We start from the raw sequence: 27,899 nt of genomic DNA on the forward strand, positions 1-27,899 counted from the left end.
AGTAAAAGAACCCACAGCAATGAAAGGGTTGTCCCTGGAAACATTCTGTAGAGAAATCCACTTCGATATAAAATCAAATAAAAAACTGCAGGCAGGAAAAAAAAAGGGGGAGGTGGGGGGGGGGGGGGGGGGGGGGGATGGCGCTCTCAGTGTAGATACACACTCTCCCTGAGGAGAGCAGCCCGAATTTCACACAGAGAAATCTGTTGTGACAAAAATGAGTAATACAATACAATGTTGCGTCATGTTGCCTTCACTCTTTTCACCATTTCTGTGGGGACTAAGGGCAGTTCACAGAGCAGTCTGTACACCTCTGAGGACAAGTGTTACTGCAGTCAGTGGAGGCATACACACTTACACGTGCACACACAGATCCATACAGACATGCATACACACACGCGCGCGCGCACACACACACACACACACATGTATATATATATACACACAACTGCACACACAGATTAACAAATGTGCAGCCATGTATACATACACTCACACATAATTCACTCACACATAATTCACTCACATATAATTCACATAATTCACTCACACATAATCCATTCACAAATTCATGCACACACATACGTATGCGTAGAAACGTGCAAGAGCATACATAAAACAACCACACACACAATATGCGCATGTGTGTACAAACGCTCACACACACACACACACACAAACATGCACACATACACACACACACATACACATGTATGTAAATATGTCAGGGTACACACACACACACACACACACACACACACACACACACACACACAAATATTTAAAGGCACTTACAAAATGCACTCACTCACACACACACACACACACACACACACACACACACACACACACACACACACACACACAATATTCATTTTGAGTGGAAAAAGTACAAGTGAAAAATGCACATTCAAACTCATTCTCTTGCCTTCACCTCTATGAAAAAAATATCACCCAAACAACCAAATTACTGAAGTGCAACCCAGAGCACTTGGCAATGTCAACATGTGTGTGTGATGAGCAGTGGTGGAGCAATCACCAGTGCAAAAGATTGCACAATGATGAGACGGTCAATAATATACTAGGCACAAAAAGTTATGGGCCACCATGATGTCAGGGGTAGGTCAAAAGAAGTCAGTTTTATAACACTGAACAAAGTTAATCCTAAAAAAGTAAAGTGTCAGTGTAAGTGGGTATTAAAATAAATGGACAATATCATAGGGCAGAGCTTTTTTTTTTTCAGAAGAGCAAGAACTTTAGTGCTTGCAAGCAAAAGACAAGTACATGTTGTTTGAAAAATGTGTTCAGATTTGCAGATTTATCTTTTAAGCTGAGGGGATTTATGTGCTGCATGTGCAAAGGCAAAACATTCCTCACAACAGTTCCAATGATCTTTTTTTCTTTTTTTTTTTAAATCTTTCACCATCATAGGCAACTTTAGTTGACTAGACAGTGCACCAACATAGGTGACTTTTGACAACATTGAGGGGTCATGTTGATGAGACCATTTTTCACATTGTAACAAAGCTGGACTGCTGCAGCCAGTTTATCTTCTTCTTTTTTTTTCTTTTTTTTCTTTTTTTTTTTTTTTTTTTTTTTGACTATCTATCTATGTAACTAATTATTCATTTGTTTTTCTTTTATTTCATCTTTATTTCTAGTTCTTTTTTTGTGTGTGTTCTTTTTTTTTTCTTCTTCTTTTTTCACTTTTTTTTTTCTCTCAAGGCCTGACAAAGCGCATTGGGTTACGCTGCTGGTCAGGCATCTGCTTAGCAGATGTGGTGTAGAATATACTGATTTGTCCGACCGCAGGGACGCCTCCTAGAGCTACTGATACTGATACTGATACTGAATACCCATTTGTCATGATGTCAGTAAAGTAAACATGCAACAATGCAGAAAACATGGATGAGCAGACAGAGGAGGGGCCTCAACTTGGATCCAGGAGGGAGTAGGGAAGAGAATGCAGACAAACATCTGGAACAATCTTCCTCATCATTTCCATGCACTGGATTCTATTGGATCCAGGAGGGAGTAGGGAAGAGAATACAAACATCTGGAACAATCTTCCTCATCATTTCCATGCACTGGATTCTATTGGATCCAGGAGGGAGTAGGGAAGAGAATACAAACATCTGGAACAATCTTCCTCATCATTTCCATGCATTGGATTCTATTTCCGCTTTTCGCTCATCACTAAAAACTCATCTTTTTAAAACCTGTCTGTAAGCACTCTCAGCTTTCTTGTTCTCCAACACAACCCATGTCAGCTCACTTTGGGTGTATGAAGAGTAGGAAAGGGAGAGTGTGTGGGGGTGGGGGTTCTGAGAAAGAGTGGTCATAATGATTTATGAAACTTATAATATTTTTCTTTCATGTAAAGCGCCCTGAGCTGTTAGAGAGAAAGGTGCTATATAAATGTACATAATCATCATTATCAAACACTTAACTCATTCCACTCCTGTAGGAGTTACCTCACACCGTGATTGCTTGCCCTGTGGAGCAGGCACAAGTACTCTCAACCAACATACTGTTCTAATGTTGTTGATTCTGGCCTGGTACAGTTGGTGTTCAAAGCTGAACATTAACGGATTCTGGAAACGTGAAAACGAAGCTTTGTTCCACCAGTCAAGTCAACAATTCTCTGTTGATTTTCACCCTTTTAGTTTTAGTGAACCACTTTTTTTTCTTTTTTTTTTTTACTACACTGGTCTCATGCAGTGCTGGTCCTGGAGTTGTAGCATGCACATAGCTGTGAGGCAGAACAAGTTAAAAAAATTTAAAAAAACTCAGCTGAAGAGTTAGGAATGTTCCACCTTGCTCATGCAGCAAGGAAATCCCTCCAGGTTTGTTTGTTTTTTTCTTTAACTGGATCAGTAAAAGCTAAGCTCATTTTTTATGTAAAATCTGTATTTCTTCTGCAAGTCAAACATAAACAATTCATGCTCAGGGGCTAACAAATCTGTGCTCCAAAAACACTGTCTATTTATTGCAATGCCCATACATTTGACATTTACAAATAACTTTACTTACTGAGGGTTTTTGTGATTTCATAAGAACATACCCATCAGATCATTATGGTCCTTGACTTATTGTGCCTGGTATATACAATAAAGTGGGTGTCACAGTTTCCTAGTAAACAATCAGCTATCACATTTCCAGACTAAGCCGTTTGTTCTTTTGTTGTTAGTGGGGTTTTTGTTGTTTTGGGGTTGTTTTTTTTGTCTTTGTGTGTGTGTTTTGGGGTGGTTTTTTGTTTTTGTTTTTGGTGGGCTTTTTTTTCTTTTTTTTTTTTGCTGCCTAGTGGAGAGAAGCACACTCATATGCACAAACAAAAACTGCACACACAGGTGTGCAAATATGCATCCAAGTATGCACACACACACACTCACAAACATACCCACTCACGCACACACACACACACACACACACACACACACACACACACTCATGCACACACACCCGCGCATGCACAGTCACAACAATATCACTGATAAAATTGTCACACAAACAAAAATATCAATGAAGTTTAATCCCTTGCACTGGACAATGCCTAGATGTGTCACTGTGATTAGCAGTGTTGAAGTAACTGTCACTTTTTTGTCTCAGCAGATTTCTCTGTGCGAACATGGAGCCGCTCTCCCCAGAGAAAGTGCACAGCAACGGTGCAGCAACACCAACATATTTCTTTCTCTTTTTTTCTGTCAGCAAGTGCATCTCTTTTCCAAGGTGAACATTTCCTGATATTTTGCTAAGGGAAACCCTTTTGCTGCCATGGGTTCTTTTACATGCACTAAACGCATGCTGCATACAGAACCTCTAGTAAAGATCATGGTCTCTACATGGGACTTGAACCTGAGGACACTTGCTGACCAGTCAACACTGAACCACTAGGCCATTGCTCCACACCTATCAGTGCCACAGATTACAGGGAAGGCCAGACGTGAAAAGCAGGTAAACAAAACCTGGCCTCACAACTTCCTGGTAAACAATCCGCTATCAGATTCCATAACCGAACCAGTTATGTCTGTTTGTTCTTCATACACACACACACACAACCCCATACAAACTACACACATGTGTGTGCAAATACGCATTAATGTATGCACACACACCCTCCCCTGTGCCCCTCCCCCCCCCCCCCCACACACACAACCCCATACAAACTACACACATGTGTGTGCAAATATGCATTAATGTATGCACACACACCCTCCCCTGTGCCCCTCCCCCCCCACACACACACACACAACCCCATACAAACTACACACATGTGTGTGCAAATACGCATTAATGTATGCACACACACCCTCCCCTGTGCCCCTCCCCCCCCCCACACCCCCCACACACACATATATACAATACTCTCAGTTAGTTCAATCTGTCATAGTTCTTCCTGTTTTTTTTCCCCATTTTTAATGTTTCTTTTTATGTATCTGTCATCTCACCACCTCTTTCCATCGCCACCCCCCCCCCCCCCCCCCAACACCCTAACTCCCACACATGCACACAGATGTACTACCCCCCTCTCCTAACCCCATCTGATATCACTTATTGGTGAAAAGATCTTAAACAAAAGCAAGAAATAAAGAAAGAACACACACACACACACACACACACACACACACACACGCACGCACGCACGCACACACACACACACACACAGATTCATGCACTATCGAACAGGATTAAGCTGAATGCTTCTGTGACTAGGTTCAGCACAGATGTGAAATGCATATATAATTATGGATAACTTATCTCCATTTGAATGTCAGTTTTAAATCGTTTTCACAGAAAGTTCACTTAAATCATTTTTGATGGTTTCAAGATGTTATCTGCTATTGCAGGGGGTTTGTTGTGCAGTCCAGTAGGACATTTGTTATTGTTACTTGATGTTAGCTTTTCCTACTATTTGCTTATATTTCTTTTACACACACACACACACACACACACACACACACACAGAGTCACACACACACACACACACACACACACACATACACACACAGACACACAGACACACACACACACACACACACACACACACACACACACACACACACACACACACACACACACAGAGTCACACACACACACATACACACATACACACATACACACAAACACACACACACACACACACACACACACACACACACACACACACACACACACTAATCAGCACACTCCCTTCTCCACCCACTCCCTCCCAAACCTTTTTTCCCCATCTAACATCACTTAATTAAAGTGGAAAGATGTTAAACTGAAGACTGCTGCTACCAGTAGATGGACACAAAACATCTCCCATAAAAAAGTCAATGAAGTACATCCCACTGCACCTGACAGTGGTGAGTAAGCAACACTGGAATACTCTTCAGTACCAAAGATTGTACAGAAGATAAGACAACAAATAACAGATAACACCCACCTGGCACAACAGCTTTCCGGTCAACAACAGGCTATCAGATTTCCTGACTGAGGCATTAGTTCTTTTGTTTCGATGTTAATTTTTTTTTTCTGCCGTGGGAACCATACACATGCATGCACATACACACACAAATCTAAGCACACAGACATATTGACACATGCACACACACACATGTACACGCACACACGCATACACACACACACACAGACATACACACACACACACACACACAGACATACATACATACACACACACAAAAAAAAGAAGTTTTCAAAACATGTGCATGCAGATGCACAAGATCACATGTAAAATACACTCACAAAGGTATGTACACACAGATAAACACACATTCCAATCCACATACACAAGCAAATAAACACACACATACTCACATGTACAGTGTACACACATGTGCACTTATGTGCAAGGGTATACATAAAACACACACATGCACACACTCACACGCACACACACACACACACACACACATACACACACACACGCTTGCGTGTGCAAGCACACACACACACATGCACACACACACTCTACATCATATGAACAAATCCACACATCCAAATTAACACACATGCATGAAAATACACAAGAATACTCATAAAATATACTCTCACACACATGCACACTCACGCACACACACACACACACACACACACACACACACACACACACACGCATACACAGACACATTCATCTAAAATCATAAATATTTTGCGGACAGAATTTAAAACAAATCAATGAAGAGACAAAAAAAAAAAAAAAAAAAAGCCCTGACTCAAATTATGTTGACTTAAACTACACGCACGGCTAAAAACTGAGTATGGCTATGACATGGCAGGACAGAAACAGTAAAAGTCCTGTCTCTTACACACAAGTGAACATGGGACTTGAGGCCCATGAACGCAGAAGACAATGAAAGCTACAAACACATAATAAACTCACTGACACACCACACCACTCCCACCACATTACTAACCAACCATAGACGTTTGCCACTTACCTGTAAGACATTATCACTACGTCACAATCACATTCTCACCACATTACCATAGAGCCATAGATGTTTGCCACTTACCTGTAAAATCATTATTACTACATCACAATCACATTACTATCAAGCCATAGATGTTTGCCACTTACCTGTAAAAACATTATAACTACATCACAATCACATTACTATCAAGCCATAGGCGTTTGCAACTTACCTGTAAAACGTTATCACCACATTACAATCACATTACTATCCAACCATAGGCACTTAAATCTTAACTGTAAAATGTTATCACTCCATCACAATTACATTACTATCAAGCCACAGGCGCTTGCAATTTACCTGTAAAACATTATCACTACATCACACGCACATTACCATCCAACCACAGGTGCTTGCAACTTACCTGTAAAAGGTGATCATGGCTCCAATCAGGATCATCCCTCCAGGTACGTAGAAGGACATGCGACCGAAGACATTCTGCATCTGGCCGGTGTCTGGGTGGAAGGCTGAAAGGTACAGCTGTTGTGCTCGCCGCACGTCTTGCTCCCTGGTGCCAGCAGGTTCAGACTTTTCTCTGCCAAACAGTGACAAAGGAAAAGGATGTAAAAAGGACCTTAATTTTTTTTAAATCTAAAATTAAAAAAAAAAAAAAAAGAAAGAAGGAAAATGATGTTTGTACACACCCACACACACACTGCACACACACACACACACACCCATGCATGCACACACACACACACACACACACACACACACACACCCATGCACACCCATGCACACAAACACACACATACTAACTCGATTGTTTTTGTTGCCCACATAGTAAAGTGGTTGTCCTTGTATTCATTTCTTTGCATTCATTCTTATTGTCGTTGTGAACTCCATTGTTAAGGATCTGTGGCCTGACAAATAAAATATTCTAAATTTGAACTGACTTGCACACACACACACACACACACACACACACACACACACACACACACATGCACACCCATGCACACAAACACACACATACTAACTCGATTGTTTTTGCTGCCCACATAGTAAAGTGGTTGTCCTTGTATTCATTTCTTTGCATTCATTCTTACTGTCGTTGTGAACTCCATTGTTAAGGATCTGTGGCCTGACAAATAAAATATTCTAAATTTGAACTGACTTGCACACACACACACACACACACACACACACACACACACACACCAGAGTTAATGGTCAAATGGAGGATATATAATATTTACACACATACTACATACATACACATACAGTCACTAAAAAAAAAAAATAAAAAAATAAAAAGATTTTTTTTAAAAAGCAACAAAGAAGCAGTAAGGTTCAATAACAGAATGAAACTGGGGTTAACTCCTCCTTTTCTCCCTTTATTCTGTGAAGAGTCATGTGGGCACTGCACGCACACACAAAACTGTTCACCAGATTCCTCCAGGTCTGCAAATACATCACAGACATGGACACAGACATGGGCGTGGACATCTGTTTATTCAATTAAGGACATGAAGCCTTGTGAAGGGGATGCAGTGAACATACAACACAAGAAGTTGTCACTTCTTTTTCAGATACAGCACAGAGAAAAAGAGAAAAAAGAGAATGCGCATTCATACCCCTTGAAAGGTGTTTTGTTTACAGCCCCTTACTAACTCTTACCCAACTCAGCAGTGCTCAATCCACGGGCTCAATTGGGAACAGGGAGCATCTTGATCTTATCTCCTGGACCTGACTGACAACGGGGTACATCCAAAATGAAAAGAAGCATATAAGTACAGCCTTTCTTTTTTCTTTTTTTTGTGCTTCACCATCGTCTGCACCGTTTCAGTGGCATTAATCCCACACCCCTCATTCCCCCTTACACAGCCACACCCGGGTTCATCTGTCGCAGTCCCAGCACTGGCAGTCCACAGGGAATCATCAATATTAGGTTGCCATGAGGCCACACATCAGAGGAGACCCTGCACTGCTGCTGGGTCACTTTAGTAGTGTTCAGTTGTGCCTGTTCTGATTTAACATACTTAGGACACCACCTACTAAGCCCCCTACTGACAATAATGATGGCTTGGTCACGGAGCCAGACTGAGTGAGCATCTCCCCCTGAGTGGAGACCACCACCACATCCCTCCAACAGCAGTCCTCCATGAATCCACCAACACTGAAGACCTTGACAAGACTCACCCCAAGCGCGGAAGTGGAGAGGTCACCAAGAGAGCAGGGCATGAGAGGCCACATAATCTGGGGCACTTTTTTTTTTTGATGGAGGAGGAGGACAATAATGATGATGACAAAGCTGCTATGGCAGTCCATTTAGGTTTGGGACTACATGACAAGGCTGTACTCTACGCTTCCTATCATAATGATATCCTGGTGTCAACCCGGCCAAAGAGATACACACACTTGCAGTGTTGGTCAGGAAATTTGAGCGACACACCCAAAGATGCATCCGTGAAGTGGATGATACTCGACTGAGTGGTCCCAGTCTTGCCTATGGCACACTCGACTCTGGGTAGGAGCCGACCGCGGGCTGAAAAACCAACCTACTCTGGGATTCGAACCCAGGTCCTCCCAGCCGTCAGTCTGCAACACTAACAACTTCACCACAGTGGCTGGCGCATAAGTATCGCCTTGTCAAGCATGTTCAGACCCAAGCAGACCTCCACAGCAGCATTGTCATTATCACCATCATTATCATTTTCATCAAAATATTGAAAACACATGTTCTGCACATTTTTTAACATAATTTTTTATCTATTTTGCTGCTTCATCATCTGCACTGTTTCTGTGGCATTACTTCCATGCCACTCATTCTGAGTCCCCCCCACAGAGGGCAACACCCAGGTCTGTCACATTCTCAGCATTAACAGTCCACAGGGAACTTCCGATGTTAGATCACCAGGTGGCATCTTCACATTTTTGATAGGACACCAAAGCAAAACGTCCCCAATTCTGGGAAATGAAAACAAAGCAAAAACAAACAACTGACCTGTAGGACTGCAGAAGCTGTTTGGATTCCAGAAGCTTCTTCTGCGACACAAAGCTGAGACGTGGATCAGTGATCCAGGCAAAATACCGCAAACGACCCCAAAATCGGCTTAGGTCAAATGGGGGTTTGTTCAGGTTAATGCGTGCTTCTTCAGCCATTTCAATTCTTCTGAAAAGGCAAGGTAAGGTCTCTGAGTGAAGACTCATTATCTACTTTTTGTTTTTCAATTTTTTTCTCTTTTTTACAACATGAAATTACTTTAAAATACCAAAGAAAATGAACTGCAGATCCTCTGTGTGTGTGTGTGTGTGTGTGTGTGTGTGTGTGTGTGTGTGTGTGTGTGTGTGTGTCTGTCTGTCTGTTGTCTGTCTGTCTGTCTGTATACATATGTGTGTGTGTGTGTGTGTGTGTGTGTGTGTGTGTGTGTGTTGAAATAAACAAATGCATACATATTTAAATCACCCTGTTGTGAACAGACAATAAAGCCATGAGAAGTGGAACAACTTGCTGATGATTCTTGTCATGGATCATGATGATTATTCATGGATCAAAACATTGATCACAGGATTGTTGATGATATGCTGTGAAACGTCTTCTGTACACACACACACACACACACACACACACAAACACACACACACACACACAAGCAAAGTAACAGGTCCAAACATATGTTGATCCAGGAACAACCATTGCGCTTGGTAACAACCCCTACCAAAGCAATATTTACTGTATTATCATTATTATTGTTATAACTGTTATCATATATACATTATGATATACATATCATTATCATACGCATGCAAGTGTTAGGTGACAAGACTTGGTGAACTGGCCTGCGCTTGTTCAAGTTTATTTATATTTCATCAATCAATATTTTAATTAATCAATATTTTTATAATTATTGTTACTATTAGTATTACCTAGGTCCGTTGCACGACCAACATCGACTTGCCGATGACTCTAGAAAAAAAAAAAGTGTCTTTTTCGCACTCCGAGTGCACTCTATTATCATCATTATCATTATCATTTGCAATCCACCAAATAATATCCCCATCAGATTCTTCCACTCTAAAGCTGGCTGCCAATCAGAAGAAAAAGAATTAATTGAGGGCACACAACCAAACAATCTAAGCTGAAATTCTCAATCATCTGAAAAGTTGGGCCTGTTTTGTTTGTATCATATCATCATGTGTCACGGATTTTAGGCTTTATCAGCCTTTTGCCGGATCAATGAGGGCTTTTCATTTGTTTTTGTTTTGTTTTTCTTTTTTTTTCTTTTCTTTTTTTTTTTTCTTTTTTTTTTTGTTGTTGTTGTTGTTTGTTTGTTGTTGTTTGTTGTTGTTGTTTTTTTTGTTGTTGTTTTTTTATTACTTTATTTTAAAGTGCGCAAGATACACATATATACACACCGACAAGTAAGTGACAAGCAGATCTGAGTGTGTGCTTGTCGCTTTCTCGACGAACATGTGTCATCACATTAGTAGACTCTTCGAAGACCTGCACTCAGAGTGCGAAAAAGACACTTTTTTTTTTTCTAGAGTCATCGGCAAGTCGATGTTGGTCGTGTAACGGAAAGAAGAAGAAAAAGAAACCACCAAGAGTTCCACAAACCTCTTTATTCAATGACACAGAGGCTGCGGTGTCACAATACCGAAACAATCGCATGTGCTCACGACTGTCTTTGAGCACCACTCCTGTGCAAGCACTGTGCAACAAGCTGCAAAGTGAAAAATTATTGTCAATGTGACGTAGGTCAATTTTCTTCGAATCGCACGGAGTGTTCTCCCTTGCTTGCTTGACTCTTTGCAATTGAAAATAGGATTTAGCTTCTACTGTGACGTCAAGCGTAGTTACCTGAAAGCAAATCCGAGCTTGTTAAACATGGTAAGTGCAGTTTTAGTAAATAAAGACTGATGAGCGTGTTTGTAAACCCTTTTTATCAGCTCACTAAACTGAAGAGAACTCGAATACACTCTTTATTTTAAGATGATTAGTGTTTGACTGAGTGAACTTTGTTTTACATTTCTGCCGGTGTCGCAAGCAAGTTGAAGGACTCGATCAGTCGATGAGGAATGTCGCTGTTTCACGGTTGATCTGGTTCGATTGCTTAATTTGTAAATAATAAACAGTTAAATCAGCAAACGTATCACTTGTCACTTCCCATAAACCCATGGACGTTCATGACAATATCAATCACACATTTTACTGCAAAGCCTGAAAAATGAAGCCATTTGTAAAATTACGAAATACTGGATGATTGAAAACACTCAACAAAGAAATATAGTTTAGATAACACCCGGTTTAACAAACAGTAAAGTGACGCTTTTTTAAGAACAGTGCAGTACGGGGTAACACATTTTCAGCAACGGTGTCATCTTTCGAAAGAAACAATAAGGCATGAAAAAAGGTTTCTCATTTACGTATCATCATATCAATCGTCATGGCTTTTAGGCATTATCAGCCTTTTGCCTGATCAATTAGGACTTCTTTTTCTTTCTTTTTTTTCTTTTTTTTTCTTTTTTTTACATTATATCAGAGTGAGCAGTTACTAATGTTATGGCTAGCTTCCTATGGAGAAATTAACTTGGAATCCATAATCCTTCCAGTGTTTATCTAATAAATTCTTAAAACTGTTAAGTGTTCCTGCAGTGACAGTGTTACTGGGCAGATTATTCCAGAAGTTTTACAACCCTGTTTGTAAAAAAGTGTGAAAAAAGGTTTGATTTGGTGAATGTCTGCATTAGTTTTAGTGGGTGTCCCCTGGTATGATTACTGTCCTTTAGAGTGAAAAGGTTTTGTGTAATGTCGGATGTCATCAGTCATGTGATGTCGCATGAGAGCTTTTCTGATGACACTCAACTTTATCAGTCAGCTTCCATACCTGAATTTGATGCACTGGTGACACAAACACAGGAGTGCATTGCTGGCCTAAAGGACTGGATGACTCTCAATAAGCTGCATCTAAATGATGATAAGACTGAATTTATGATAGCCTGTGCAAAGAAGTTTTGTCAGCATCCATCCTTTCCTGACTCTGCTCTGATCAATAGCACACCTGTTTCACTTTCTCCTTCAGTTCGCAGTCTTGGTGTAGTCCTAGACCAGTCTCTTTCCTTCCAACAGCACATTTTGAATATCTGTAAGGTTGCCTATTTGGAACTGTGTAGAATCAGTTCTATCCGCCACTATCTCTCAGCCGATGCAACCAAGACACTTGTATGCACTCAGATTCTCTCAAGATTGGATTACTGCAACTCTCATTTGGCCAGCCTTCCCGAATATCAATTAGACAGACTCCAACGACTCCATTTTACCAGGATTTTTTTTCTTGCATATTTTAATTTTCTTTTTACCATTTGTCGTTTCTGTCTGGAGGTGAATTTTGGTACAGAAAAATATGCACTTTTCTGTCATGTGTTTTTAGCTGAAAGCAAATAAACATGTTACCGTCTGTTTTGTATGTTCCAACCACTTACAGTGTTGAGAAAACAATACATTGTTTACAAATATTGTCCACATCATTGAGGTTCTAACTTTACAAATCACATGCGCACCATGATGTCAGTGTTGATAATATAGAAGAGAAATGGAAGATTCCTTCCATATCATGATGATACATGTTCAAAATATTTTAAGCCATGAAAGGACTGGTAGATGATTGAGAATAAACATTAGTAAAACTAACTGAAAAGTGAAGTCAGGAAATAATCTTTTGTGAATAATCCTGCTCATTATTGCTGTGGAGGCTGAAATCCTCTCCAGTAACTATAACGAGATATATGACAATGATTACACTGGCAAAAGAAGAATGAACATAAGTAAAACTGACTTGGAAAGTGAAGAAAGTTAACGATCATTCGTGAATAATCCAGCTTTGCCCATGGTTTTTATCACACAGGGTTTGTTGTCATTGCTTCGGAAGCTGAAATCCTCACCAGACAAGGAACTGCGCATTTTGCTGCTGGGACTGGACAACGCTGGCAAGACAACACTACTGAAAAGTCTGGCATCTGAGGATGTCAGCCACATCACACCAACACAGGTCTGTGCAAATCATGTAGATCTGTATATATTTGTGGAAGGGGAATGCTACTGCTTCTGCTACTACAACTCCATCCACTAATAATAATAATGATTATGACAGTAAATTTACAGGTTACTTTCAAACCCCACAAAGCACACACATGCACACATGCAGGCATGGAAGAAATAGATGTTGATCCAGAGAAAGCAGATATGGAATGGAGTGCCTTGATTATGTACACGCTATTTAAAAAGGAATGTTTTTAGGTTTGTTTTAAAGGATGTAAGTGTGGTACTGGTTTACTGAAAAAGGCAATGAATTCAAGATAAATTTTTTCAGCTGAAGAACTTAAAAGCCCTCCAGCCATATTTCTCTCTGAAATATATTGTATAATGTCCCTGGAACTTTATTTTTTTATAAAATGGATATTGAACTTTTGGTAGAAACATTTGGTAGAAAAGTTCCTGACAGTACAGAGTATTTGTCACAATATATTCATACTACACTTGCAACAATTAAGGTGTCACTATCTGAAATTTGCCATAATCAAAAACATTCAAATGCAGAGCAACAAGCTTACACATATATGGGCATGCAGCCCATAAGCAAACACATTCAAGATGTGCACTTTTCCAAGCTTAAGAGCACCAGACAAAATGTACCAGTACACTTATGTATTGCTTCTCTAAATGCACTATAAAGAATTAAACAACAGGAAAACTGGGCTTGATAAGTTGATGCCATATCAGAATTTGGTTCATAATATGATTATGATTTTTTTTAAGTTAGTGTCTTTGATGCTGCAACAAGCATATTATAATGAGCAGACATGCTTACTATCTAAATACCATGTGTTTTTTTTCTGGGAAACCAACGAAAATGTCACAACTTCACAAAAATACAAAAAATAAGTGGCCATTCCAGAAAAAAAATCACACATGGATGATTTCTTCAAACGATCGCAGTGGCATCTTAAACACTCACATGCCAGCATTCTGTTGGAATGGGAGATTCAGAAAGAGTGTGAAACAAATCAGCAAACTAACATGGTGACGAAAGGGAACACACGTTTGAACTACACAGAAATAATGAAAAGACTTTAATACAGTTTAAGCAATGACAAAAACGTTTCATGTGGAACACTGCGTAAGCAGAGATGCCAACTGTTATGATTTTGCTGTATTTTGTTGCATTTGATTTCAGTTTGTTCCAATGAGCTCATTTTAAACTGGATAGCAAGGTCAGATGCTTTTCTGTCATAACATTACCCAGACGACCTATCGATGACAAAGGCCAGGGCGGCAGTCACTACTAACCTTGGTCTTACGTGATGATGCTCAGTTAATCACGTGCATGTTTAGATTGAAACATCATTGAGTGGGCCAGTCAGCTTAATGGTTTGCCGGAACAAGAGAGAATGTGGCTAAATCAAGTTGTGTCTTGGTCAAACAGCGTCTGTGCCCAGTGGATTAAACTATAGAGTGAAAGAAGGAACAAGCGGCTTGAAACAAAGAAAGTCAGCCATGAATTCTGATCTTGAGAAACAAGATGAACAAAGACCAGGGAAGCAACAATGTGCCACAGATTTGTCAGCTGTAAAGAAGCAGCGGCGGGAACAGAAGTTTCACCAAACGTACACTGAAAAATGTCCGTGCATCATGCCCTCCACGTTGGGAAACTCGCATGCTCATTGTACTGTGTGTGTGTTTGCTGATGTGCCTCGGAGTCTGAGTGTTCCTACCAAATTCAAAATGTTCCTACCAAATTTCCTGATTGTTCCTACAACAACACTTGACAGGGGTTGGCATCTCTGTTTAAGGCAAAATCAGGGCAATTGTGGTCTACTGCTATATAATGAGTTAAGAGCTTTTCTAGTGTTTTGCTCGCTCTCTCTCTATATATATACCCAGTATGTGCTGTTCTGTAATGCAGGCAAATGTTACATGAAGTTACTGATGATTTTGTTTTGTTCTGGATTGTTGGAGGCTAAAAACATTGACAGCACTGATAGTCAGATTCTGAGGGGGGCTTGCTTCTTATGTGCCAATTAAAAAAAATCCTGCCGTCCCTCTATGAGCTTGTTGGATAAGATGTGGTGGCATCTATTTCACAGGGTTTCAATATCAAGTCCGTGCAGTCAGCAGGCTTCAAGCTGAATGTGTGGGATATAGGTGGACAGAGGAGAATTCGACCCTACTGGAGAAACTATTTTGAAAACACAGATATTTTGGTAAATATTTGTGATTTTTTCTTTTCTTTTCTTCTGAAAATGAGTGTATTTGTGTGTGTGTGTGTGTGTGCTTGTGTGTGTGTGTCACTCTGTGTGTGTGTGTGTAGATACGCATTCGTGGCTGTGAGTTCTTGTCGGTATGCATGTGTGTGTTTAGTACAATACCTGTCGTTTAAATTTTTTAAAAGGATTTTATGGAAGTATTTCTTACTCTGAAATTGTGTTTCTTAAAATACATGTAATTCTCTCTCTCTCTCTCTCTCTCTCTCTCTCTCTCTCTCTCTCTGTGTGTGTGTGTGTGTGTGTGTGTGTGTGTGTGTGTGTGTGTGTGTGTAGTCACCATGTCCTCTCTGTGGATACCAAGTGGATGATGAAAAACATTTTCTTTTTCAGTGTGAAATGTATAATACTGTGTGAGAAAAATGTATATTCTTTAAAACAGAGATGGCTAAAAGCCATGATGTTGTTACTGTCTTGTCATGTGATAATGAAATCATAATTAGATCGGTTGCTAAATTCATTGCAGAAGCTCAAACAATGAGACAAAGGTACATAAGTCAGAATAGTATCAACAGCATAGAAGACACTTAATTATAGTTAGTACAGAAGTTGCTATTTTATTTGGACAAAACAGAAAACATAACATTGCATACTTAAGTGTATTGTTGAGGCAGTATGTATTGGTTTGATGTATTTTTGAATGGATGGTCGAGTCAGTCCCCATTCATTTTGGTATTTTATTATCATTACATTGTTGTTTTTCTTTAGTTCCGTTTCGTTGAGTTTTTGTCAGGATGTGACTTAAGTGTTTCCAAGTATTGCATATTTTCTTGGTTTAAACTGACTGAAGGATTCAGAGAAAAAATATAGTTTTTTGTTGTTGTTGTTTTGAAGCTAAAATATATGCATTTATGTTGTTGCCCCCTTGTCAGAAGACCTTTCTTGGCAATGACAATAAATAATTCCAGTGTCCAGTGTCTGTGTGTGTGTGTGTGTGTGTGTGTGTGTGTGTGTGTGTGTGGAGAGGGATGGGAGTTGCGGGTGTGTGTAGTAAATGAACCCACTGTGCTGTATTGCTTTTGTATGTATTTAGCTTTATGTGTGTTACTTTTTGATCTTTTAGTCCAACCTTTGTCATGTTGTTCATGTGCTGGACTTGGCTATGGGCTGATATATTGTATGGGATAAGTGAAGAGCCTGTAAATGCACAAATAATTTCCAGATGGATGTATGTGGACAAGGAGAGGTAAATTTGTTATAATTTTGCTTGGACAGCAAATGAATTTTGCTGCATGTTGTTGATAAAGGTACATTAATGCTAAGCTGTGATTGCTTTTTTTTAATTTTTTTAGAAAAGAATGTGTTTTGGTTTATATGTATATGTTTATATGTGTGTACATATACTTGAACATGATTGTATGTTTTTATGATGTACGTTCAGTGTGTTAGAGGATTAAAAGCCAAATATAAGTTAACAAATATCTTTGAAACTTTGTATTGGACATGAGTATTACACATTGTGAATATACCAATTGTACTTGTATGTGTGTGTGTGCGTGCAATCATGTGTATGCTTGCATGCATGCATTTGTGTGTGTGTGTGTGTGTGTGTGAGTGCTTTTGTGTGTGTGTGTGTGTGTGTGTGCAGATTTACGTCATAGACAGCACTGACAAGAAAAGATTTGAAGAAACTGGAGAGGTAAGTGTCTGTGCATGTCTGTGTATGTTTCTGTGTGTGCTTGTGTGTGTGTGTGTGTCTGTGTGTGTGTGCGTGTGCTGGTTTGTGTACCTGTATGTGTATGTGTGTTTGTATGTTTTTCTTTTTCATGTATGTGTTGTTGTTTTTTCCTTTTTCTTTTTTGCAAGAGTCATTCAGGCATTACCATTCATTTTCTTGGTTTTTTTAAATTATTTTTATCTGGTCTTTTTTCGTCTCTCTTCCCACCCGCTTCCTCCCTCCTTTTCGTTCTGCTACATGACCCCCATGATGAGTTTTTTTACCTCAGCTTGAGCTTGTCCTTGGCCTTGCTTATTTGACCTTGACCCTATCGGGAGCTGAAGAAACTGCTGAAGGAGGAGCAGGCTGGGGTGTCTGTGCTCTCTTTCTTTTCTTCTCTTTCTGTCTTTCCTACTCCCTTCATCCCTTTCATTCTGCTAGCAACATGATCCCGTGGTGGGCTTACTTCTGAACTCATCCTTGACCTTGGCCTTGCCCCTGTCATCAGGAGCTGAAGGAGCTGCTGGAGGAGGAGAAGCTGGCTGGGGTGCCAGTGCTGGTGTTTGCCAACAAGCAGGACCTGGTGTCGGCCTCTGAGGCCCATGAAGTGTCCCAGAACCTAGGACTGTCCACACTGAGGGACCGCCAGTGGCAGATCCAGCCCTGCTCCGCCCTCAAGGGGGAGGGGGTCAAGGTCAGTTCAACCTTTGTTTTGATTAGTTTTATGTTAAACATTTTTGTTGTTGTTATTAGAGAGGGTGTGCAGCCCGCTTTTGTGGTGGACTTTTCTCTCTCACAGTGTGAGAAGTAGGTCATAGGATGACATGGACAGCCCACCACCATAACTGGCTTCTCTGAGTTTGCACTGCTTTTGTTTGGAAAACTTTTTAGCAGAGTTTATAAACGGATCAGTTGGAATACTTAATGGCAGATATGTGACAAGAAACATACCCAAATTAAACATAGAAGACGGGCGCAATAGCCGAGTGGTTAAACCGTTGGACTGTCAATCTGAGGGTCCCGGGTTCGAATCACGGTGATGGCGCCTGGTGGGTAAAGGGTGGAGATTTTTACGATCTCCCAGGTCAGCATATGTGCAGACATGCTAGTGCCTGAACCCCCTTCATGTGTATATGCAAGCAGAAGATCAAATACACACGTTAAAGATCCTGTAATCCATGTCAGCGTTCGGTGGGTTATGGAAACAAGAACATACCCAGCATGCACATCCCCGAAAACGGAGTATGGCTGCCTACATGGCGGGGTAAAAACGGTCATACACGTAAAAGCCCACTCGTGTGCATACGAATGAACGCAGAAGAAGAAGAAGAAACATAGAAGACTAAAGCAAATGATGGGTGTGATTATAAAACCAAAGATACTTTCTAAACATGCAAAAATAGTCACCGAAAATGTTCAAAATGCTTTCGTCAAAACAGCAATTTCCACTATGTAATTTTAGCTGTTCAGTGACCTGGAAAAAAAGGAAATGGAGATGCACATGCACACACGGTTCTCACTAAAAATAACCAGGGAGTCCCAACGAAAATTGACGAAAGTGGGTCTGTACACCCTCCCTATTGACAGACTTATCTGTTTAAGGTGGATGAAATTTTGTTTTTGGTTCAGCAGTCCCTGTACTGTCCTCAGGGAAGGGGTCAAAGTTAGTTGAACGCTTATTTTTAGTTGTTGTTTTTTTTTTATTTACTCATTTATTTTATTTCATTTTGTTTGTTTGTTTCCTGTTTGATAACACAGTAGGAATTTTAGGTAGTCCTGTTATGACCCAGTGTGTTCGGCTGAACTGTTCAAGCGCTAACATCAAACTTTGAATTTTTTTCTCTTTTATTATGTTGGTTTTTTGTTGGTTTGGGGCTTTTCTTTCTGTCATCAGTGGTGCAGAGGTGCTTGTGATTTCCAGTTTCCAGGGGTACAAATTCACACACAGAATGGGGTATTTTTGCGTAGCTTAAGTGAATGTGAAATGAACTCCCAGTATTATCACCTCCACACCCCGTTCACCTCCCCTCTTCCAATGCACTGCCCCTCCCATCCCCACTCACACAGCCCTTCAGTCCCTTTCTCCAGTCCCCATCCAACTGTCACTGTGACTCCCCAGCTTTCTGACCAGTTTGTCCAGAAAGACAAGGACTGTGAGGAAAGGGAAATTTATACTTGCTACTTCCCTCATCCTCTTTGCTCCAGCATGAGGTGCCACCAAATCTTCTCCCGTCATTTCAGTCTGGAGCAGGCCAGCTGATTTCGTTCCATGTCTTGCCCACTGTTTTCATTCCCTCTTCCACTGTTCTTCTCCAAAGTGCCTGCATGGAAAGGGAAATGGGTAATGATGAATTTATTTCCTGCTGAGAGTAACCAGTTTGTTCATTGTGTCATGATTGGTTTACATGGTTTGTACAGTCATGGAAGTTTCCAAAAGTCAAGGGAAAAAATTGAGAGAACCATTTCCAGGGCTGGAAAAGTCTTTGGAAAGTGTTTGGTCATTCAGTGCCTGGAAAATTCAGTGCCTGGAAAAGTTTAAATGTTCATAGACACCATTGACCTGTACCATTTAATAAACAGGTTAATACATTAAAAAAAAAAAACATACATTCAGAGATGCCAACTGTTACAATTTCACCATATTTTGTTACGCTCTGTTTCAGTTTGTTCCCACATTATGCCAACGTCAAAATTGATCAGACAAGTTCATTTCACTACATAGCATGGTCACATGCTTTCCTGTCGTAACATTACCCAGACACTCTAGACCCATTGATCATGAGGCCAGGGCAGTCACTAGTAACCTTGGTCTCATGTGATGATGCTCAGCTAATCACGTGGGTGTTTTCGTTGAAACAGCATTGAGTGGACCAGTCAGCTTATTCATTTGCCTGAAAGAGAATATGGCTAAATCAAGTTCACACAGTGTCTGTGCCCGGTGGATTAAGCTGTAGAGTGTGAGGAAGGAACAAGCAGCTCGAAACACACACACACACACACACACACACACACACACACACACACACACACACTTTGGAGCGGAGGAGGAAATTCCCAACCCGGACATACAGGAAACATCTCAAGAATGCATCCAGTCATTGACTGACACTTGCTACAGTATGCCTCTCTCGTGTGACCTGAGGAGGTATAAACCTAGCACCAATAAGAGACTGGACAGTGGGAAAAAAATAGACCTAATGTAACACAGCCTCCGGTAGTAGTTACACAGTGTTGCAGGAAGACCATGTGTTTGAATGCCATGTAGATAAAATGTACGTTTAATTACACATACTTAACCGTGACCCAACTAGTGCAGACTCCGGCAGGGGTCTGACATTCCTGCCTGTGCAAACTACTATCCGCCCATGCGGAGAAAATGAAACTACGGCCGATAACCTCCCAGAAGTAGGTAACCTCCCCTTTGTCCCACTGGCTAGCGCCCTCTTTTTCCGGCAGCCATTATGACTCCTGTTCCTGTGCTCTTCATACGGCTAAGTTTTTTCCTATTTTCTGTCTGTCTATTGATTCTCTGGCGTTCTTGTTTTTTGTCAAATTTTGTCTCGAACCAGGTCACATAATTATATGGTTCGAGTGGGATATCGGGCTAAAATTAAGGCGCGATCGAAATCGATTCGCGGTCACTCTGGGCCCTCTATTTCTGGCCCTCTCAACAACGCCAACCCGACACCTTCCCCACTTCCTTCGCTTCCTCCGGTCGACTCCAGACCTCCACCACCTCCTGCACCCTCTCTGGCGACTTCTAGGGGTACGTTACCCCATACTGAGGTCAGTGGTGCCATTGATGCTTTCATTTTCAATTCGCGAACGAAGTCGACGCGATCCGCGTTTCTCGGCCCTGCCAGTCGGTAGGACACCCGAGTCGATCTCCTCTATCACTTTTCCCATGTCAGCAATGGAATGTGCCATAACCCCTTTAATTACACATACTGGGAATGTGCCATAACCCCTTTGGAAAACAACAACATACACTGGCTTTGGATACGCACGCTAGACTGGGCCCTATGTGCAATGCGTCTGTGGCGGCGGCCGTGACATTGGCTCACGCGCCCCCCACGCGGCATGCCTCTTCCGTCTCGGATCCTTTGGCGACCGAGGCGCTTAGGGATGCCCTCCCCAGGGGTAGGGAGGAAGGTGGACCACTAGGGGACACGCTTGCCCATGCGTGTGCACCCTCCCCTTGTCCGATTTTCCGATCCAAGGGAGACAACTCCTGCTTCGGCACCCTTGCCGGTGACCGCCGCAGTTACTTCCCTTTACCGGCACGGCTCCTCGCCAACAGTGCAGGTGCGTGCTCGGTCCCTTCAAGCTTTGCGGGGCCCTATGTGCGATGCGTCTGTGGCGGCGGCCGTGACATTGGCTCACGTGCCCCCCACGCGGCATGCCTCTTCTGTCTCGGATCCTATGGCGACCGAGGCGCTTAGGGATGCCCTCCCCAGGGGTAGGGAGGAAGGTGGACCACTAGGGGACACGCTTGCCCATGCGTGTGCACCCTCCCCTTGTCCGATTTTCCGATCCAAGGGAGACAACTCCTGCTTCGGCACCCTTGCCGGTGACCGCCACAGTTACTTCCCTTTACCGGCACGGCTCCTCGCCAACAGCGCAGGTGCGTGCTCGGTCCCTTCAAGCTTTGCGATGATGACCCCATTTGCCACACCGCCGGTTGCTGCTGTTTCCCATCCACTAATGGCGTCTCAGCAAGCTGCTCAACCAAACAACCAGCAACCCATTGGGAGCTTGCTGCGGCAATTATGCACTGGTGCCACACCTAGCGCCTGCTCCACCCCTTGCGCACAGAGCAGATGCGTGCACAGCCCATTGAACTTCGGCAGTGCCAGTTTTTTCTGCCCCACTGCATATCTCCACTGTTACCCAGATAATATCGGCAGTTCCACGTCGGAGTGCCTCTTGATAACTCGATTCTGCCACTCGGCAGTGCTCGGGCCGATCTTGTCTGGTTACGGCGCCATCATGCTACATGTCCCCACCGTCTCGCGTCCGATGGCGACCGATTCGGGTTGGGATGCCCACGGCACTAAGGGACATTATTATTATCAGTTAAGGTGGCATAGAACCACGGACTCTCGCTCGCAGCATGACGCTCCTCCCTCTACAGCGAGGAAACGTCACACCGGGGGATATGTGCTCTAAAGACACCATCCTTTTCGCCGAATATCGGCGCCAAGGGAGACAACTCCGCATTTGTAACCGACACAGCACGTCACTCCTGCCCCCCGTGCTGTCCACCAACCATGTTTCTTCGAATTCTCATTGGGTCCTCATGCCCATTCATGGACTTTACACATCTTTGCACAGCAACTACACCTTTCTTGCTGTTTCTCAGGCTATTGGCGACTGAACTTTGGGGTTCTTCATCCCCCACACACGCACACAGCCCTCTGCAGGCAACCAGTCCTATTACCATTCTCTTCTTGTGATACACAATAACAGGAAATAAATCACAATATTTCCCCTTATATCCTTTTGATTTTTATCACAATCAACTATCACGAAATATGTATATATATAGCTATATATATGTATATCTATATGTATGTATGTGGATATATAAAAAAATAAAAAATAAAAAAAGCCCATATATATGTATATATATATATATGTAGGTATGTGTGTGTGTGTGTATATATATCTATATATATACACACACATGTACATATATATCTATGAGATATTTCTATCTCTGTTCATTGACATCTATTCATTGAGATTCCCTACATAGCAATATAGGCACACTTGCATTTGCGGCCTTCTGTCCACAATGCCCTGAACTCTCTGCGCCTACGTACTGCACTTTATTCATATGTGTATGTACATCTCAGATTTAGGTGCATACACAGATTCCTTTCCATTACTGATTATGCACACTTACCCATTTACTTGGCTATATCTGTGCACGCTACACGTATGTTTATACAGCCGCTTATTTCTTGTGTTTCGATCCCTTGTCATTGGCATATTTCTGACATCAATACTTGAGTTGATGGAAGTTTATATTCCCTTTGCACATGTATGTATTCATCCCTACCTTGCTTTCGGAGGACGACTGCACTCACAGACAAAACTGCCTCATTCACGCCTGAATGTATGCTCCTTCACATTTTAGTAGTGGCTGGTCCTTAGGGACCCACACACCCCCTTCCCACCCACAGGGCTAAGAATGCCCTCGCTTGGCGCAAGGAGGGACAAGGCAACCCAACTCATTTGCCTACAACAATCAACCATAGGGCTGGAGACACCCTAACTTGGCACAAGGAGGGATGAGGCAGTCCAAATTAGAAGTGCCACTCCGGACACACATGCCCTTCATTCCTCCCCAGTTTGTAAGGCATCCCTTCTTCCCCCCCTTGCCTACAACAACCTTTGGTTTGCACCACTGTGGTTGTGACCACAGCTCCACACGGGCCCTACAGCCTAGCCAGCCTTCCCATGAAGGGGTGTCAATCTTTGATTCCCAAAAGTTTTTGCGGACCCAAAAACTGCCCACTGGGCAGAAGACAAGTACCCTAAGCCCACCTCTTCCACTCCTCTCTAGTAGGAGAAGGCCTGGGTCATAATTGTTTTCCTCTACATTTGGGAGAAAGGCTTATTGACCAGGACGGATGCGTCTCACAGAGCACAACGAACCGTCCATTAGCCACAGGGGTGTACCTTACTGCCCACTCATACCAGCACGGTAGATGCCGCATTCAAGCACATCAGTTCGCCCCGTCACCTCGCTTGAACAGAGATCCAGCGTCAACGTCTCAAGCAATTGGCGTTTGAAAGCACTTTCTGCACTTGGTCTTCCCTGCCCGATCCTTTCAGCCTCAACACACAACCACTGCTGTGGTTACAGATGGCCACTCCTTCTCAAGCACGGTCTTTCCAATGAGACACTTCCAGGGGTTTCTAGCCTAGGCAGGCTATCCCATCATGGAGCCCTAGCCTTCAGTCAAGGGCCTGTCAGAGGACGACTTTGTTGTCACTTCAGCAGCAAACACCATGCCTTTCAGGCTCATGGTTGCACCACAAGACCCTGTCAACTCTTTCCGGCTCCTTACATTGCAACATAACCTGCATGGTGGACACCTTCATCCCTCAAGCACACAGCAGCTGTTTCCTGATTTACCCATGCTGATTGGTGTCCTTCTAGGAACAATATATGATAATCAGTCGTGTACGACAAACACCATCGGAACAGCAGAGGAGGCAACTGCTGTCCCAACTATTCGGGCTGGAATTCGATTATGCAATTTCCAGTAGAGAGTGTTTTGCCTAAGTTGCATCCCCGGTCCCTCGATCAAGAGGGCCTTAGGACAGATCCCAATGGCTAGTTAGGCCCAAGGCTACAGCACTAAGTCCCAGTGCAATTTGACTTCCAGTTTGAGAGACACAGTCATTCATGAAAGGCTAAGCTGCAAATGATTTCCCTTTGCAATTCAGAAACCACTGATAATACAGCTCTCACTTTGCAGTCGGCCATATTGGAAACGTATGTCAGATCAGTGCTTTGATGTAAATAGCCAGTACAACGCATCTTGAGCCACTTACCTCCCTGCCCCCGCCCAGCTCCATCCCAGACTCAGTGCACACCATACACAGCCAGAGGCCTGTCATGGATCTGGTCCCCTTTCTCACTACAGAACCTTCAGCAAAAAATTGTTCCCCATGGAAACCCTCTTCCATTTGGTATTCCACCACAGAATGAGACTGAGTGACCTGTGGGCGCATGAAATGCACTTCCACAGCCTGATCCAACCCAGCCATTGACCACCGACAACTATCTGCAGGTGGTTCCAAATGCCACACTCGGGTAGAGAAGCCACCAAGCCTTCCGTAAGCCCCTTCGTGATGATACCTACCTGGGCAATTACACAACCCTGTCCCAGAGGGACCAGGGACATCAAGTCTTTTGTTGCCAAATGTCTGCCATTCTGTGCATAGGCAATATACCAGTGCTGTCATTTTTTGGCAATGACAAAAAAGTGCTGGGGGGAGCGCCCATTGCCTGTCAGCTCGCATGGAGGAGCTCTACAGATCTGGCTGTCATGCCTAAGGCAAGCCCAACATGGCAACCTACCTCTGTCTCGTGCCACAGTTTCCCTCAAAACCAAAAATCACTTCCACTATCGGCCCACATCCGATGTGGAATCATCAGATCAAACCGCATGTGCACCTTGCATTGACGCTCAACCGCGCTTAAATGAGACAACCCTATAAGGGTACGTGTTTCCTTCCCTTCCTTTGATTCGAAGGGCTCTCAGTAAAGTGTGGATTCAACCCACCGACCCGAGCTGTGGTCCACAGACCTCCCCCACAATACGGCTGCGGACTTCTGTCTTCTTTGCCCGCACCAATATCCTTAGGTGGCACAGTACACTCTACTTTCGTCGAATTCTACTTGAGGAACATCTGTCGCTTTAGGGTGGATGGCTCATCGACTTCTACCAGAGAGACGTTGCACGCCTACGGGATGATGGCTTAAGAGGCATCGCTTCTGCGCTAGTTGCACAACAGGCCATCACAGCACACAGACAGTAGAACAGGCGAGCCCTCCACCTTGTCGCGCTATTCTGCACTAGTTGGGTCACGGTTAAGTATGTATAATTAAAAGGAAATTTTCTATCTAAAATTACGTTTAAATAACATACTTACCGTGACCCAAATTTAAGACCCTCCCGTCCTCCCCGCTTCCTGTTCTCCCTGCTCGCTGCGCTGGTGATGGCATATTGCCGTCAAAAGAGGGCGCTAGCCAGCGGGACAAAGGGGAGGTTACCTACTTCTGGGAGGTTATCGGCCATAGTTTCATTTTCTCCGCATAGGTGGATAGTAGTTTGCACAGGCAGGAATGTCAGACCCCTGCCGGAGTCTGCACTAGTTGGGTCACGGTAAGTATGTTATTTAAACGTAATTTTAGATAGAAAATTTCCTTTTAATTATATATGTTTTGCTGATGTGGCTCAGAGTCCAAGTGTTCCTTCCAAATTCAAAATGTTCCAAACAAATTTCCTGATTATTCCTACAAACACTTGACAGGGGTTGGCATCTCAGTACATTTAACAAAGAGCTTAATACTTAAAATAATATAAGATATAATATAATATAATAACAAATGAACAAATAAGGTAAAAAAAATTTTATAATGGACATGGATACTAGGATATCCACCAACATCTTTTGTCAGTGGTACAGCAGATTTTTTTTTTTTTATTCAAGGTTGGCATTGTGTTTGGTATGGAAAATTTTCATTCCAGTCTGGAAAAAAATAGGGAAATTTGTTTGGTCACATCATTGGGAACAATGGGGGTGGTTGTTTTGTTTTGTTTCAGGACGGTTTGGACTGGATGGTGAAGACCTGCAACTCCAAAAGCACCAAAAAGAAATGAATCACACAACACTGGGCCAACCCCTCGGCCTTTCTCCAGAACTGGGGCATGTTCAAGACAGATGTCAAAAAAAACAAAAAAACAACAACAAAACCACTTCAAGACAGATGGGAATGTTTACAACATTTTGTCAGAACAAAACAAAAAAAAGATAGATGGGAATGTTTGCAGGGTTGGTTTGTTTTTTTTTTAAATAAAAACAACAACAGACACACAGAAAAAAAGGATAATGATCAAAAACAGCATAGTTGAAGGCTATACTGCAGGTGAAATTAAACAGGAGTCACAGAGTCACCCTGCGATTTAAAAAACAACAGAAAACAACAACAACAGCAAACACACAAAATGAAAGGAAAAAAAACTACTAGTTAAGACATACATTAGATTGTCATACTGATGCTCAGAAATGATTTATAAAACAACATGGAGGACAAAAGACTGACATGTTCTTGGACTTGTAATTATTTGCTAAAAAAAAAAGAAAAAAAAATGAAACGAGGAATATTAAAAACTGAAATATTTCAATCGCCTGGCTTGTAATTTCCTTTTGATTAGCTTAGCAGGATTTAAAACTGTTAATTAATCAAGCCTTTTTTTTTTTCAGTGTTACTTTAACATTGACCTATTCTTCAGACATCATGTTGGGAGAATATTTTAAACACAGTGCTACATGTTTGCTCCAAATTTCAAGTGGTTTATAAAAAAGACATCATTTTGTGTGTGTGTTCGTTGAAAACTTTTTCTGTCTTTCTCTGTTTCTTTCTCCCTTTTTTTTTCTTTGTGTGTGTGTGTGTATTGCAAACATTCTCAGCCACTTGATTCAAATGCCTGGTTAGTGACCATTTTGAAGATCTCTTGATCCTTTTTTTTTTCTTTTTTTTTTAACCTCTTTTATTTCACCTTCCGTCTGTCCCAAACCAGTAACCAGTCTGTCCTTACTTTCAAAAAAATAAGGCTGTCGGGGGTTTTTTTTTGTTTTTTGTTTTTGTTTTTTAAGAGTCAGATATTCTCCTGACCTTATTAATGTGACAAAGTATTTCGGTTCAGTTTTAATCATGTTTTAGTTTTCCTGAATTTTAATAATGATTATTAAGTTTG

At 42.0% G+C, this 27,899-nt stretch overlaps 2 protein-coding genes across 5 annotated transcripts in view; one reads left to right on the plus strand and one right to left on the minus strand.

The window, feature by feature from the left end:
- Positions 1-11,185, minus strand: part of LOC143276245 (sideroflexin-2-like) — a 31,524-nt gene extending 20,339 nt beyond the window's left edge. For all 4 annotated transcript variants that reach the window (XR_013053531.1, XR_013053530.1, XR_013053529.1 and 1 more), the window contains exons 1-3: positions 11,038-11,185; positions 9,424-9,591; positions 6,841-7,011 (exon numbers count right to left, since the gene is read on the minus strand). Coding sequence is in view for 1 of the 4 variants with exons in the window: in XM_076580721.1 (XP_076436836.1) it covers positions 6,841-7,011; positions 9,424-9,581 (329 nt within the window). In the remaining 3 variants the exon portion in view is untranslated. The remainder of the gene's footprint in view (positions 1-6,840; positions 7,012-9,423; positions 9,592-11,037) is intronic.
- Positions 11,186-11,202: 17 nt separating this feature from the next.
- LOC143276246 (ADP-ribosylation factor-like protein 3) lies at positions 11,203-26,909 on the plus strand. Its single transcript, XM_076580723.1, has 6 exons — positions 11,203-11,310; positions 13,325-13,468; positions 15,564-15,680; positions 17,329-17,379; positions 17,906-18,091; positions 26,745-26,909. The coding sequence occupies exons 1-6, from the start codon at positions 11,308-11,310 to the stop codon at positions 26,799-26,801; spliced, it is 558 nt and encodes a 185-aa protein (XP_076436838.1). The 5' UTR covers positions 11,203-11,307; the 3' UTR covers positions 26,802-26,909.
- The last annotated feature ends 990 nt before the right edge of the window (positions 26,910-27,899 follow it).

This window comes from Babylonia areolata, chromosome 31 (assembly GCF_041734735.1).
Source record: "Babylonia areolata isolate BAREFJ2019XMU chromosome 31, ASM4173473v1, whole genome shotgun sequence".
NCBI lineage: Eukaryota > Metazoa > Mollusca > Gastropoda > Neogastropoda > Buccinidae > Babylonia > Babylonia areolata.